The 16,333-nt window shown below is 33.9% G+C and overlaps 2 protein-coding genes across 4 annotated transcripts; both read left to right on the top strand.

Annotated features, from left to right (window-relative positions):
- The first annotated feature begins 4,566 nt into the window (after positions 1-4,566).
- On the top strand, positions 4,567-8,237 carry LOC132275024 (1-aminocyclopropane-1-carboxylate oxidase homolog 1-like). Of its 2 annotated transcripts, XR_009470575.1 has the most exons (4): positions 4,567-5,173; positions 5,848-6,169; positions 6,259-7,025; positions 7,939-8,237. XR_009470575.1 is itself a non-coding variant. In XM_059776402.1 (3 exons), exons 1-3 carry the CDS (start codon positions 4,632-4,634, stop codon positions 6,520-6,522), a joined length of 1,128 nt encoding a protein of 375 aa, XP_059632385.1. In that variant the 5' UTR covers positions 4,567-4,631; the 3' UTR covers positions 6,523-7,031. The 2 variants fall into 2 exon arrangements, 1 of the variants encoding a protein (XP_059632385.1); XM_059776402.1 differs by lacking the exon at positions 7,939-8,237 and having other exon boundaries at positions 6,259-7,031.
- A 598-nt stretch (positions 8,238-8,835) lies between these two features.
- Positions 8,836-10,821, top strand: LOC132275023 (1-aminocyclopropane-1-carboxylate oxidase homolog 1-like). Of its 2 annotated transcripts, XM_059776401.1 has the most exons (4): positions 8,836-9,598; positions 9,671-9,756; positions 10,021-10,342; positions 10,439-10,821. In XM_059776401.1, the coding sequence occupies exons 1-4, from the start codon at positions 9,140-9,142 to the stop codon at positions 10,700-10,702; spliced, it is 1,131 nt and encodes a 376-aa protein (XP_059632384.1). In that variant the 5' UTR covers positions 8,836-9,139; the 3' UTR covers positions 10,703-10,821. The 2 variants fall into 2 exon arrangements, with proteins under 2 accessions (XP_059632384.1, XP_059632383.1); XM_059776400.1 differs by having other exon boundaries at positions 8,837-9,756.
- Positions 10,822-16,333: the final 5,512 nt, after the last annotated feature.

The following is a 16,333-nucleotide window of genomic DNA, read 5'->3' as shown; positions in this document are numbered from 1 at the left end:
TCTAAAAGAAAACATATATATATATATATATATATATATATATATATTGCATGATGTTTTAAAAAAGAAAACAATCCTAAAGATTTTGTATTTGCAATGGGCAAAGCATGACCCATGAAATGTAAATCCCATAGATTATCAAGCATCTCTTGCATGATGTTAATCATCATGTTTATTGCACATAAAAATTACATACATTATTGTTATGTTTGATAGCATTTAATCGGTATCTTCAATTTGAGATCAGAAGAATTTTAATTTAAAATTTATACTAAATTTTTTTCAACCTTAAAACCAAGTCCCGGATTTGATGCTACTAAACATAACATATATGTAATTCACTTGTGTTCTTTCATTTGTTAAATATGAAATTTTGATTTCAAGGATGAGATGGGTACATAGAAATCATTAACAGAAAATAAAATTTTGATTTTATGTCCAGAATCACACCGATTTGCGATTTACACGGCGTAATATAAAAGAAAATTTGTTAGATCTTAGAAAGCGCACTGAATCCATAGATGGTGACCTTTCTAGTTCATAAGGTGATCAAGCCCAATGCGGAAACAATTAAAAAAAATTTTGAATCCAAAAAATGGAAATGGAAGAACAGTTCAAGGCCATTATTAGTTTAGTGGGCTGTACTGATGGGTCGGTTATGGGCCCGAGTCAATACCCTTCGTAGACCAACATATTGACAATCACCAGCCATTCAATCATTTTCTTTTGAGGAAGCATAAAACTGTCATTCATGGTCTTCTGTTCTTGCTTTGCAGATGCCGTATGGCACATGGCAGTTTTTTTGACAGGAAAAAAAATAATAATAAAAAAAAAATAAAAATTCATGTGATCTCAGTATGAAAAAAAATCGCCTTTACTCTCTCACTAAATTGGTCCAGTGAAGGATAAAAAAGCCGACTTGACCGTTCAGTTAAATTTATTATTATTAAATTTCTAATATATACATACATACAATATACATCATTTATAGTATTTATTATTTAATGAATTGACTTTCACCTCATGAATCCCAGTTGGTTGAAATTTAAACATCCTCAAAAGAATGAAATAATGAAAACTCTAAAAAAAAATAATAAGAACTCAAAAAACGACCCAAAACAGAAAAAGAACTAAAGGAAAAAAAAAATGCAGATATATATATATATATATACACACACATTTATACTATATATTAATTTGCTAATCTTGTTTTGATTTCCTTGATTTTCTTGGCACATATTTGTGTATATATAAGGAGAGAGAGGTGGAAAAAGAAAAAAAGAATAAAAAAGGGGAAGAACATGGACTCATATTAGCAAGGAAAAAAAAAAAAAAAAAAAATTCTTGAGTATCCGGTGCTAAGTCTTTGTTATCAATTGCAATTAAACAGTCCAAGATTCATATCCTCTATTCTATATGGCCTCTCCCTCCATGGCGTATATAAAACCTTGCAAGAGTGTGGATATATATTTTAGAGAAAAGGGAGACTTTATCTTACACAATTCTTTTTCGATAGTCCAAGTCTCAAGCAAGTCAGTGTAATTTACCTTTTAAATTACACTCGGGTAAATCGTTTATAGTTTATTACTTTGATCTCCTTTGAGATTTGACATGTGTACTAACGATGCCCTTACTCTTAATTTTTTTTACTATAAAATGTCCATGTTATCCTTCCTTTGAGTGGGAGTGTTTTTTTAACAATGTTGAACAAAAAAAATAATTTCTCATTAAAATATAAATGGCATTATTAACTTTTCAAACTCAAAAGAAATTCAAAGTAATAAAGACCAACAATAATGTGTAATTTATCCAAAAGTCAATGTAATTTATTAAAAATATATATATACAATAAACAGCAAATCAACAAGTGTTAGGATGGGGGTCCAAATATGGGTTTATTATTATTAAGCATTACTATATTTTAGAAAACAAGAGGCATTTATATTTATTTATTTTTTCATGATGTTTAAAAGAACAAAAAAATTCATTAAAGTGTTTGTATTTGCGGTCGACAAAGCCAATGACTCATGAAATGGTTTATTAAGCATCTCTTGCATGATGTTAATCATCATGCTGCTTCTTCTTCTTCTTCTTTCTTCCTTTTTTTTTTTTTTTTTTCTATTTTTTTTTTTTTTAACAAGTACAAAGAAACATACCATGTCTCTTTGAACTATGATTGGCATTATACTTACAAAGAAATATAGTATAGTGGATGTAGGGGTGGATTCTAGTGGACTTGAGCGCACAAAAAAAATAAAAAAAATAGTATAGATAATTTTAGCCCAATCAAAATAAATAAATAAATAAGCCCTAGTATTAGCTCATTCAAAAACTATTAATCCATCCCATTAATAATTCCTGAATTCATCTAATTTAAAATGATCATTATCATTATACTTACGAAGAAACATACCATTAAAATGATCATTAGCATCATACGTAATGCAGTTATGTTATTTGTATTTGTTAAAAGTTAAAAAAAACCTCTAGACTTTTTTAAAGGTGGATAGGTATGTAGAGAGATGTTTGAGAAGAAACTAAATTTAATATGTAAATTCGCTCCTACCCTGGTCTTTTTGTAGGGGTGCCAAATTATTACACGATCTGCCAACACGATACTAAATAAGTGGGGTTTGGGTTGAGCTTAGATAGGTTCGGATCATAAACGGGTTGATACAATTAATCCGTTTACTTAACCGTGTCGAGTTAGGGTTGAGGGGTTCAACCCGTGTAACCTTTATATTCCTTTAACTCAACATGTCATAATTGTGAATATGATTTATGTAATATGTTATCTGTTTAAATCCAATTATTATGAATATTTAAGTCATTTAAACATAAACTTTGACTAGACCTTAAGATTTTTCTTCTTATTTTGAATATTTGGGTTAATTGCGAATTTTTTTTCTAGTATTTATTATTTGATTAAATATTAAATATATTATTTTGATAAACAAGTCGTTTAATAAACAGGTTGGGTTAGTATGGAGAGTTCCTGACACGATTATTAAATGGGTAGAGTTTAAATTTACCTATTTAATATAATATTCTTACATCGACACGGAGGCTTGAACGTGCTAACAAGTCTCGCTAATAACCCAACCCATGGAGAAGAACAACAAACAACTCTAACAAAAGCAATTCCCTTAGTGGTCCAACCCCTCTCAAAGCCCATGAAGGATACGATTATGATGCACGAACATAAATTGCTACCGCTATCTTTATGATCTATTCCTACCAGTGAATTTAAAACTAATTTTCTGAATGGTCAAAATATGAGGATCATGAATAAACTTACTTTCAAAACATAACCGTAATTTGACGTTTTATTTCTTTACATTTTGAGGATTGCTAAGGACAGTCAGTAAGGCGATTGTAGTCGCTGTTTTTATTAGTGAGTAGAATTGTAATTAATGCCTTCATTAATTACAAGTTTCTCACTTTTTATGGAATATTAAAACTATATTTTTTTTTTTTTTTGACAAAACAGCCATTTTAAGCCTTTCATTCGTCTATTTAGTTCTCACTTGATAAAATTTAAATATATAGTGTGTGTATATATATATATAAAGCATTGCAGCATTACTTTCCTTTCTTTTTTTTCTTTTTTTCGATCCGTATGCCTATATATATATATATATAGAGAGAGAGAGAGAGCATTACTTTTCTTCTTCTTCTTTTTTTTTTTTTTTTGTCATTTTTTTCTTTGTTAGAGCTATATGGGTTACTTTCCTTTTTTTTTTTTTTTTTACTTATTAGATCCGTATGCCGGTTTATATATATATATATATATGTAATCCTCTCAACCATAAATTCACATAGAGAATAAATATAATTTAAAATAAAAGAAAAGAAAGAATACAGTCGCATATTGTTAGCTATTTATATATAAACACCAACACAATTCAACTCACCAATAAAAACAGTAATCGTGAATGGGCAGTCGCTACCCTGTCCACATCATTCCTCTTACTTTTTTGGCACATCGTTCCAAAAAAGTGATGCAATCAATGATGTTCAAACATGGCCTACCAACATTTTTTTTTGGGAAAATTACATATAAATGGAGTCAAAGTTTCATATTTACTTAGAGACTGAGTCAAAATTTCATATTTCTCTAAAATGGATTGCTGAGGTGGCACATGGTTTTTTACTGTTTAAAAAATTGTGGTGTCTAAAATGCCCTTCCCTAATAAAAAAATAGTACCTTCAGTTCAAAAAAGTAGTACCTTCAATTCAAAAAAGTAGTACCTTCGGAGAAAAAGTAGTACCTTCGCGAGTGTTTAAAAAATATGGTACCTGGACGCCAAAAAGTAGTACATTCAGTTCAAAAAAGTAATACCTTCGAAGAAAAAGTAGTACCTTCGCGGAAGGGTATTTTAGGCATCACAATTTCTAAACAGTAAAAAACCATGTGCCACCTCAGCAATCCATTTTAGAAAAATATAGGACTTTGACTCAGCCTCTAAGTAAATATGGAACTTTAACTCCATTTATATGTAATTTTCCCTTTTTTTTTCATGGTGAAGAATAGTTCGTCTTTATCTTATTAGAAGACAGTTCTGTTTTAGTAATATTAAACACACTTTCCGAAAAAGAAAAAAAAAAATAAACACAATTTCCGAGAGAAAATGGTGACCACCACCACAAGTGAAGCTCAGGCTATATCCATGCCTGAATATGATCGGAAAAGTGAATTACAAGCCTTCGATGATTCAAAAACCGGAGTAAAAGGACTTGTAGATGCTGGGGTAACCAAGATCCCAAGTATATTTGTCCATGACCAAATTAAGCTTCAAGACAAGTCTGACTCTTGCAATTCGCAGTTCAGTATTCCAATCATAGACTTGCAAAACATCAATAAAGATGAAACTCTTCGTCATGAAATCGTAGAAAAAGTTAGAGATGCTTCTGAGAAGTGGGGTTTCTTTCAGGTGGTCAATCATGGAATTCCGATCAGTGTCATGGACGAAATGATTGATGGGGTTCGCAGGTTTCATGAGCAAGATACAGAGGTGAAGAAACATTTCTATTCGCGGGATGTCACGAGAAGGTTTATATACAATAGCAATTTTGACCTGCATCGTGCACCATCAGCTAACTGGAGGGACACTACTTCTTGTGTTATGGCTCCTCATCCACCTGACCCTCAAGAATTGCCTGCACTGTGCAGGTATGTATATATATATATATATGATTAGACCAATATTGGTATATCCATGACAACTGTTTATTCAGTCCTAACAACATTTGATTAAGTGATATAATTTATCATATCCTTTGTCTTTAGAACTCTATCTTATTGTGGGATTTTGCTTTTGCTTTTCATGTATTTTGTTTAGTCCTTTTGAGGGTTGGTTTGTTGTGATGTTTTTGCTAGCCAATTTCTGGAAGTGGGCTTTACTTTTTTTAGAGGGATTTGCTCATTTGCCTCTTGTATTCTTGTTAATAAAATTTTGCTTACGATAAATAATAATAATAAATATTTTTTTTTTTGATGAATGGCTGTTTATTGTTGATTTTGTTGGTTTATGATTGATATCAGGTCAGAATTACTCTACACAAAAGCTTTATGATCTAATGGCTTGTAATGATGACATGGTAGTCTAAAACATTACACAATCTTGTGGCAAAAATTTCAGTTTCATCTGCTTTATCCACTATGAATATACAATTGTATGACTATATATTCCGAGTCAGAAGAACCAAAATAATGAAGGCAACTTAATGGGTTCATCCCCTGTTTTTCTGTTGCTGGTTGTGTTATATGATTCCTACTAATGGCATATATATACTTGTATTGCCGAAGTCAACTCATTGCTGTTGGTGTACTTGTTCAACTTGCAGGGATATAATGATTGAGTACTCCAAGTATTTAATGGAAGTGGCACTTGTTCTGTTCGAATTGCTCTCCGAGGCACTTGGCCTCGACTCCAATTACCTGAAAGACATGAATTGTGCAGAGGGGCTTTTCCTCATCGGCCATTATTACCCGGCATGCCCTGAACCTGAACGGACTTTCGGCACTAGCAGTCACTCTGATAGTGGTTTCTTTACCATACTTCTACAGGACCAATTGGGAGGCCTCCAAGTCCTCCAGGAAAATCAATGGGTTGATGTCCCTCCTTTGCCTGGAGCTCTTGTGGTAAACATTGCAGATCTTCTACAGGCAAGTCTATGTTTTACGTTAAACTCGTAGGATTATTATACTATCTTATAATTATAGTTGTAACACATCATGTTTGTGTATTTGTGCAGCTCATTACCAATGACAAGTTCAAGAGTGTGAACCACAGAGTGCTTGCCAAAAAGAGAGGCCCGAGAATTTCAGTGGCAGGTTTTTTCAGAACTCATTTTAGAGAAGAGATTACATCAAGAGTTTATGGGCCGATCAAGGAGTTACTATCAAAAGATAAACCCCCAATCTACCGCGAGACTACGATAAAAGAGTTCATCACACACTACTACAAGAAAGGGCTCGATGGAACATCTTCACTGTCGAAGTTCAAGTTGTGCAACTAGGCCTAGGAGAGATTTATTGGCCATCTTAGTTTTGATTAATTACTTCTGGTTTGGCTTAAGGTTTACCAATAAATTCCTTTCCTTGAGCCTTGGATGTGTGACTATATGTGTCCTATATTCCAATAAAATGTTGTTGTAATGTTGTGATATATATGTATATATATATAATTAATGTTAAAAGAAAAAGAAATAAAATAAGTGGGTCCCACCACTATATTAAAACATCAAAAAGGCCATATGGCCATTTCGCAGATCATTAGCTTCTCTATCTCTCTTTGCTGCATCATTCTCACCTCGGCAGTTTCTTTTTCTTTTTTCTTTTTGCAAGTTCAAGACTTGATCTAGCTTCACTCAATTGGAATTTGATAGAACCTTGTGAAGCAAAGTCGGAGAGCACGGCGAGATCTACGCGTGGGTACCAGCAATTTCAACTTTAGTGCTCTCTAGGGAGTTCGAAATTTTAGGGTTCTTGGGATCAAATTGGGGGTTTTCAGCAATTTGAGGTAGGAGTGTTCTAATCTACAATTTTTTGGCCTTTGGTGAATTTTTCCCCTTAAATTTGATTCTAAGCATGCTAAATTTTAATTACTTAGCTTGTTATTGTTGTAGTTCTTTGTAATTACAATGATAATTGTGCTCATTGTGTTATTTGAGTTCATATACATGTCTATTTTTATTACGGTAAATGAGCATGCTTAGTGTTTGATGTGTTGTATGTTTCCATGATTATTTATTTAATTATTATCTTGAAGAAAAATGGATGCTATGGTTATAAATAAATAAAGGAAATGAATGTTTAGAAATTTTCATTAAATTGTGATGATAATGTAAATGGAAATGTGTGAAAACATATAGTTAAATTAATGATTTGAAGCATGAAGTATTCATGTATCCATTGGGAAAGAGAAAGGGGGAAAAATAATTGTTAGAACAAATAAAATTGTTTTGGGAAAAATATTTTCTAAAAGTGTTGCGAAAACCGGACGCCTAGGAGGCGCCTAGTGGTCCGTGATGTTGATGTAGTCTAGAGGGGAAAATAGTTTAGTTAACTAGGCCGGATGCGACACCTTGGAGGTGCCTTGTGGTCGTGGATAGTTAACCAACCTTCCTTTCGTGACGCCATGGAGGTGCCTTGGGTCGGACTACACTAACGGTTTGGTTGTTGAAACGGAATTGTTTCGGAAATGGGGAGTGACATTTGCATAACATTGCACTTCATGACATCGTGGTAAATTTGTGATTGGTTGATATTTGTTATATACTTGTTATTGCGGTTAAGAATGGGTGTTTTCCGATGGCATGATCCCGTTCACTTTTTATCTATTCATTGTATGGATTCACGGGGACATAAGAAGTGTGTTTTAGACACTTCCTACTAAGCTTATGCTCACCCCCTTATTTTTAACATTTTTTCAGGATATGGAAAAGAGGTGGCGGACAACGGTCCACCACAGGTTTAGATGAGCTTGAAGACCCATTCTATTTTGTTATCTTTTGTATTAGACTCTAATATTTTGTAAATGTGATATTAACTACCTTGTGACACTTTAGTTTAATTAGTATAATGTTGTAAGTTATGGACTTTTAATTCTAGCTACATTTTATGGATTGTAATTTGATGTAACTTAAGTGGGTTCCATGTTTGGATGAGATAGAGGAACGAGACTTTTGTATGTATATAACCATTTTGGGAATGTAATATAATATTTGAATTGTGCGTTGGGATAGGATAAGTTAGATTTAAGGCTCAGTGAGGCCATTGTATTTATTTTTGTATTTTTACAGGTTGTTGATGGATATTTTCTGTGAAAGTCATGTCAAAATTTTTATTATTATTTTGGTAATTAATCGAGTCGTTACAGTTGTAAACAGACAAATATTTGATTGTGTCCATTCAATAAACTTTCTTTCATGATCAAATCATATAGTTGAATGTTATCGATGCTCTCATAATGGATGATTCATTTTTATTTTATTTTTTTTAAATGTTAAATATTTTATTGTGGTCCCATAAATCGAAAGTTAGGAGTAGGAGGTCTTAGATATGTATAGTTGAGATATATGTTTTGTCCGGTTCTATAATATTGAGCTTGACAAATTGGAAATGATCAGAAAACCTTCACATGGCAGACAAAGGATTAGGATTAGGTTCTGGGTGGGTCTACGTTACTGTCTTTATTTTGTCATTGAAGAGCTCATCAGACAACTTAATTTGTCTTCTTTTAAAACATCTCTCTTTCCTCTGTAGAAGAAAACAAAAACACCACCCACCAATTGGCTCAATATTACCTGACCAAAAATAAATACAAGATAAAAAAACAAAAACACAACATTTTTCGAGGATGTTAAAATAATTGTCTGTGTTTCCAGCCAACAATGTGCAGTATGAAATGTAAATCCAATTTTTTATATCAGAATCTTTTATCATCATGTTTATTGTCATATTTTCTTTTTGTTCTACTACTATTTGTCAAATGAAGTTAAATACTGAAATCCCATAGTGTCCTCTTGAGATCATTGAAGAATATATCTATTTTCCTGAGGGTATCTTTATTTTCTTTTCAAGTTAATGCCATGTTTTAAGTTGTAATGAAGTTTCAACAGGCCCAATGCTCCAATGATTGGAGTCCCCAATCATAAACCTAGCATTTTAACTGTATGGTCTTGTTGTCTTCCAAGAGAGAAAATGGCGACCGCAACAAGCACATGTGAGGTTGAGGCCATAACCATGCCTGAATTTGATCGTAAAAGTGAGTTAAAAGCTTTTTATGATTCAAAAACGGGTGTAAAGGGACTTGTAGATGTTGGGGTGACCAAGCTCCCTCATATATTTGTCCATGCTCACAAAGTAAAGCTTCCAGAGAAGTCTGTCTGCGGCAATTCCCAGTTCAGTATTCCAACCATTGACCTGGAAGGCATAAAAAAAGATGCAGCTCTCCTTGGTGAAATTGTAGAAAAAGTTAGAGATGCTTCGGAGAAGTGGGGTTTCTTTCAGGTGGTCAATCATGGAATTCCGATCAGTGTCATGGATGAAATGTTTGATGGGGTACGCAGGTTTCACGAGCAAGATACTGAGGTAAAGAAGCAATTCTATACGCGTAATTTCACGGGAAGGTTTGTATACAATAGCAATTTTGATCTGTTTCAGACACCAGCAGCAAATTGGAAGGACACCACTTATTGTGTCATGGCTCCTCAACCACCTGACCTTGCAGAACTACCTGCAGTGTGCAGGTATGTGATCAATTAGACCAATATTTGTACATGTATGACAACAATTTATCAAATCCTAACCACATTTGATTAGACTATTTTCAACTTCACTGATAGAATTCATCATCTCCCTACTTTGAATTCTCATGTGCTCTTTCTTTGCCAAAAGGAAAAGATTCAAAGGCAATTTTGTGGAATTATCCCCTGTTTTTCTGTACTTCTACTGCCAAATTTATTCATTTTCGTTGATTCATATGGCAATACATGTATTTGTTCAACTTGCAGAGATATAATGATGGAGTACTCCAAGTATGTATTGAAATTGGGACTTACTCTATTAGAATTGCTTTCCAAGGCACTCGGACTTGACCTCGACCACCTGAAAGATATGAATTGTGCTGAGGGGCTATTCGTCACCAGCCATTACTACCCGGCATGCCCTGAACCTGAATTGACTTTCGGCACCAGCAGCCATGCTGATACTGGCTTCATTACTATACTTCTACAGGACCAACAGGGTGGGCTTCAAGTCCTTCAAGAAAATCAATGGGTTGATGTTCCTCCCTTGCCTGGAGCTCTTGTAATAAATATTGCAGATCTTTTACAGGCAAGTATATGATAGATTATATTTCGAGGAGTTATATATGTTACTAATGTAACTCATCAGGTTGTTTCATTTGTTTTCATGTCGGTGTTTGTGCAGCTCATTACCAATGACAAGTTCAAGAGTGTCAATCACAGAGTGCTTTCCAACAAGATAGGCCCAAGAATTTCAGTGGCAAGTTCTTTGAGAACACATTTTACAGAAGAGATTACACCAAAACTTTATGGGCCAATCAAGGAGTTGGTATCACAAGAAAACCCCCCAGTCTATAGGGAGACTACCATAAAAGAGTACTTCACCCACTACTACAAGAAAGGGCTTGATGGAACCCCTGCATTGTCGCATTTCAAGTTGTGCAAGTAGGCGTAGGAGATTTAGAGGCCAGCTTAATTTGGTTGTATAAGTATTATGTACTGCAACTTTATATGCTAAATTAAGCAATCATATTTCGGTCCTCATGGTTACAAAGGGGTGTTTATTTATCCAGTAATTCGTATGCTTGATCTGATCAAAATCGGCAGATTGAATTGGATTTTTAAACTCATGGATTGGTGATGGATTCAAAACATGGCAACTGTCCTTGGAGTTTTAAGAATTACAATTTAATTATTGTTACGAATTACTAGATAAGATTGAACCTTGTCACTGATGAGTGATGATTTCAAAATTTTCTAATCCATTTATGCTTAATCCTGTTCCTAATCACCCCTAGTATTATAAAATAGATTTATTTTATTTTATTTTAATGTAAAATTCTTATAATTTATAGGGTAAAGTGTGAAAAAAATCATTGAACTATTGTCCTTTTGCAACTAATCTCCCTAAATTATAAATTACCCCCTAAACTATAGATTTGTTGCAATTAAGGACAAACCCATCTCAAAAGACTCCCCTTCTCATTAAATTTGTCATTTTTTATTAAATTATTTTTATTATATATTATCTTATTTAAATATTAATTATACCATTTCTCTTAATTTTATTATTAGTTTCAATTTATCATAAAAATAAAAAAAATAAAATAGATTTGTAAGTACCATTTTCTAAAATGATTAACTTATTATTAAAATTTACTATTTATGTAATGACCCTAAACTAATACCATTTATAAAAAAAATTCGGCATGACCTCCGCAAAAAATCATCCTACAACAACCTGTTTAAATACATTTTTAACCTGTCCCAACACAATAAACATCTAATACATTTCATGGTGGTACAACCACATACTATATCATCCAGGTATCATAATTACAGTCCCAAAATACAAGATTAATATCAAATGTCAATGTTTTACAACATTTAGACAGCTTGTATAAAAGTTACAGTCCATAGGTATAATTATAATATTAAAAGTCCATAAGTCGTCGTACAAAATACATTATGCTTAGTCTTACAAAAATAGTGAGACCCAAGTACAAAACAACAAAATAAGCTCCTTATCTATACTAAGTCTGTGTTAGAATGTCATCCGCCACTTCTTTCTCGTTTCCTGAAAAAAAATGTTAAATAAAAGGGGTGAGCAAAATTTCTCAGTAGGTAGTGCCTAAGACACACCTCTTATGTCCCTATGAATCCAAACAAGGAATATGACAATAGGAATGTGACGGCCCAAGTTTTTCAACCCGGTGCGTCAGTGATGAACCGAAAGATGACCCGATAATGGATCTAAAATGCGGAAGTAAAAGATAAAACAACGGTCTCTAGAGATACAACATGACTCTAAGACACCAATGTGACACTCAATGAGGTCACGAAACCCAAAGGAAACAAATACGGAAGCAACGTTTCAAAAACGAACAAGAATGAACATAGGGGCAAAAACGTCATTTTCAGCTTAAAAGTAGGTGCCACCGAGCACACCATTAGAAAGACAACGAAAAATTAATGAATTTAGACTCGAGAATCACTTGATTCGGAGTCCGGATGAAGAAGATATGGCTAACGGAAGAAACAGGAGCAAAACGGTCAAAAAGTACCAACCCAAGAACATCTAACCGGTTAGGAGACCTTCTTAACCGGTTAGGAGACCAAGAAACACAACCAAGACACTGCCCAAAGTCATTTAACCGTTTAGATAACCCCTTCTAACCAGTTAGATGTGAATAGGGCAGTAAGGTGCCACCCAAAAACCTGGCAGCAGGGGTTTTTCGGGAAAAAGTGAATTTTTGAGGGTCTAGATGACATTTTCTGGAAAAACACAAAGAAGAAACCCCCCTCAAAATCGAGTTTTCTACTTGACTCATGTAAAAAATTGAAAAAAACTCAATGTGAAATGCCCAAAATGCCCTCCCAAGAAATCTGGTCCAGATGGTCGAAAAAGCTGCTAAATGCAAAACTGAAAGCTGAACTTCGAGAATGATTTCCGAAGCCAAGACGACATTTTCAGAAAAAACACGAAGAAGAAACCCTCCCCTAAAATCACATTTTCTAAGTGACCATATGAAGAACAGAATTTATTTCCTAAAGAAAATTTCCAAAATACCCTTAGGTCAGATTATGCAATAAAAGTGTAAAATGAGTCTGTAGGAAGATCATTTCAGCAAAGAAGAAGCTTTGCCCGGAAACGACCATGCACGCAAACATAACTTACCAAATAAGAGGTGCTACAATGGTCCACAGTTCAAAATATGGCCGATACAAAATATGACCACCCTAATGCAAAATGCCAAAAACAAAGTTTGGAACGAAAACTTGGAATTTAAAATCTTGAAATGGTTTCAAAATGCTGTTTGGTGGCCACACTTCAAACATGCTAAATGAATTCTAGATAATGAATTTCATACACAATGCACGCTCCGGTGCAAAATAGCATACTAAAACGCATAAGTTTCCAAATATTCTCATTAAGACAAAAATTAACATCCATGATATAAATGTGATTCCAACAGAAGTTTGGCCCTTGGCCTCATGTCAAATACACAAAATGAGAATCAAAAAGTGTGCTTAGGCACACATTACAAGTTTAAAATCAAATATGCACATTTGACAAATAAGGTTACATATGGCATTTCAAGCCAACCTTCACTAAAATGGAAATCTTCAAGTCCACAAACCATCCAAGCATAATGGAAATCTCAACTTGATTCCTGTACCGAAAAATATGCCCCAATAACTTTGGGGTGAGCAACTTCAAGCTACTCGTAGGAAATGAGCATGCATCGACCTACGTTTTACAATTTTGCATGATTTATTTATTGTGGTTCATTCCACCTAACGTCTATGTCAAAGGTGAAACTCAGGGAGCATCTTAGCTACCTAAGATCATTCAAGCATCAATCACCCCATTCATGCGATTTTAACAATATAGGGTCATGCTTACACAAAACAACAACATAGGAGCATGCTTATACAAAGTAACAACATAGGAGCATGCTTACACAAAACAATAACATAGGAGCATGCTTACACAAAGCAACAACATATAGATTTTCAAGGTTATCAACTTGAAGTCTAAAATGCAACATCAACTAAATATAACAATTTAGCATAATTAGAATATCTAATGCCACACATCAAGAAATAGATTCTCTAGGTTATCAACTAGAAATCTAAAAGTGTCAAATCAACTAAATATAGCAATTTAGTATGAATATACTTAACAACATCAAAATGGCCAATAGCCAAAACCATAAGTCAACAAGGTAAACATGATTGTCAACTTGGAATTGAATGCGAAAACAAATAGTGGAAGACTTGGGCATCACACTCGGAATTCTGTCGAGACCTCAAAGGTTATTCCGGGCACTAACCCGCAGGGAAAACCACCCTAAGTGCGCACTATCTCAATGACTTATAGGACTCACGTCCCCGTACAAGAGCCAAACCCTAGCCATCTCAACTCAACAATGTCCCAAGATTCTAAAATAAGCCAAATAAGTTCACAACTCATACATATTACTACTACATAGTAATAAGTTAGCAATTTAACTCCCAATAGTGCATAATAAGCATTTCATATCCATAATGCTATGACATCACAAGCCAACAATATATTCATATTAGAAACACACTCTCATGAATATAAATTTAACAATAATGCTCTTTAATGCATATAACACAATCAAATGAATACATCACAAGTCTAAATCCATGCTCTTAAAATAAAAACAACTTCTAAAATATGATTAGATCCATAGATAAACAAGATAGAATTTAATTACATCAAAATAATTCAACTCTCTAGATTTCAAATCATTTCCAAATGGCCTCAATTTAATATATGATAAAAGACATATCGTGGTCATTACATATATTCACACAAAAGCTTAATTAGGCCCATAAAACCACAAAATAGATTTTAATTAATTCTCTTAATTAAAGTCTCTAGATTTCCAAACTCAACCAAATGCTCTCAAATTAAAGTATGTTAAAGAATATGCCATGACTTAATTTAAAAGCATATTACAACTCAATTTCATGCAAGGTACGGCCATGAACTTTAATCTTTCACTAAAGATAAATATTAATTAAAAATAGCAATTCTTATTTAATTAATCCCAATTTAATATATGTTAACCACCATATTAAAACAAGAATTTCTACCATGTCACAATTCAAATCCAAAATTTTCATCATCATGAAAATTAAATCTTATACAAAAAATTAAATATTTCAAATTTCCTAAATTTAATACAAGGCATGCATATAGGTTGTACAAACATGGAAAACATACAATACAATACATATAAAATCCTAAAACATTCCCTACCTCTATTTGAAATGAAATCTCAAATCCCCCCCCCCCCCCCTCCCCAAAAAAAAAAAAAAATTGGCTCTGAATCCGATGAAACTCCTACGTTTTGTCAGGGACAACACCACGAACATGAATCCCAAGGAAGCTCCATTAAAAACACAACTTGACTTCAAACCCGAACTCAAGAAATGACCAAAATGAGATTCCAATCGATTGGAATAGAAGGCCTCGCCAACACGAACATAAAACACTAAGGCATGATAACTTTTCATTGAAGGGAAGAAGCTCAAAAGAGGAGAGAGAAGGTGGCAGCCATGGGAGGAGCTTGGACCGGCCATGAGAGAGGAAAGAGAGAGAGAAAAATCTGATTTTTCATCTACTAACCCCCTATTTATAGAAAAACTCAAAAAGTGCCCCAAATGTGCCATGCCGGGTCTGAAAAAGTGAAATTTGAGCAGATGCGCTCAAACGGCCAAACTCCATGAACAAAAAAGATTTAAAATGAGAAAATATGAACAACAGAAGAAATGGCATCAAAAACCGAGTCCTGAGCAGAGAGTTATGCCCCAAACAAGTTTGGCACAAACTTGGGCCAGAAACCCTGAAACTGGAAAACATCGTCCAGGAGGAAATTCTAAGAGTCCGTGACTCGACGAAATGTGAAAATGAATCCCGTACGAGGATCCAGGCTCAAAACAAGACATTGAGCAATAACTTTCATTAATTGCATAATGGCCCCTCTAAAAAGTGAAAACTGCGAAACTGCCCCAGAATTCTTAGATACCCCTGAAATAAAATATTTTCAAAAGATATTTATGAAAAACACCCCAAGAAAAGGAAATGTTTCCAAAGAACAATACATCCATGCCCCTATGGAAACCGGGAGCAACCAGAGTACTTTCTCACGAAAGTAAAAATACGTATCTCATAGAAATCATTGAGAATGAAGATACGTGCAGTCAGAAACCAACTCCGAACACAAGAAGTGTGGTTACGCAAACAAAGTGCCAAACGGGAAAAAGACAAAATAGGGAAAAGGACGAAAAGTGAATAGTGTCAAAAAATGAAAAATGTGGAAACGACTCGGTCCTCAAAGGAAGTTGTCAATCCACAGAAAAGAGTCTCGGAAATCACTCTAGAGCACTCAAGATGACACTAAGCGACATGAAACTGAACTCAGAAAGGAAAAAGATCAACAGAAAAAAATATCCGTGAAAATATGAGGAAAGGGAAAGGAATGAAAATGACCGAGTCATTACAACTTTCCCACCTTAAAGGGATTTCGTCCCCGAAATCCAG

The sequence above is a fragment of the Cornus florida genome, unplaced genomic scaffold (genome assembly GCF_030987335.1).
Source record: "Cornus florida cultivar Cherokee Brave unplaced genomic scaffold, ASM3098733v1 CherokeeBrave_3.0.0_Hap2_Chr09, whole genome shotgun sequence".
Lineage (NCBI taxonomy): Eukaryota > Viridiplantae > Streptophyta > Magnoliopsida > Cornales > Cornaceae > Cornus > Cornus florida.
The sequence above is the reverse complement of the archived record's forward strand: the minus strand, read 5'-3'. Positions and strand labels throughout refer to the sequence as shown.

What these genes read in the sequence shown, in the direction of transcription:
- LOC132275024 (XM_059776402.1), top strand. Translation starts at nt 4,632, where the DNA reads ATGGTGACCACCACCACAAGTGAAGCTCAGGCTATATCCATGCCTGAA. An exon ending in GAATTGCCTGCACTGTGCAG is followed by an intron (nt 5,174 to 5,847) that starts GTATGTATATAT and finishes TTCAACTTGCAG; the next exon opens with GGATATAATGATTGAGTACT. An exon ending in ACATTGCAGATCTTCTACAG is followed by an intron (nt 6,170 to 6,258) that starts GCAAGTCTATGT and finishes GTATTTGTGCAG; the next exon opens with CTCATTACCAATGACAAGTT.
- LOC132275023 (XM_059776400.1), top strand. Translation starts at nt 9,140, where the DNA reads ATGATTGGAGTCCCCAATCATAAACCTAGCATTTTAACTGTATGGTCT. An exon ending in GAACTACCTGCAGTGTGCAG is followed by an intron (nt 9,757 to 10,020) that starts GTATGTGATCAA and finishes TTCAACTTGCAG; the next exon opens with AGATATAATGATGGAGTACT. An exon ending in ATATTGCAGATCTTTTACAG is followed by an intron (nt 10,343 to 10,438) that starts GCAAGTATATGA and finishes GTGTTTGTGCAG; the next exon opens with CTCATTACCAATGACAAGTT.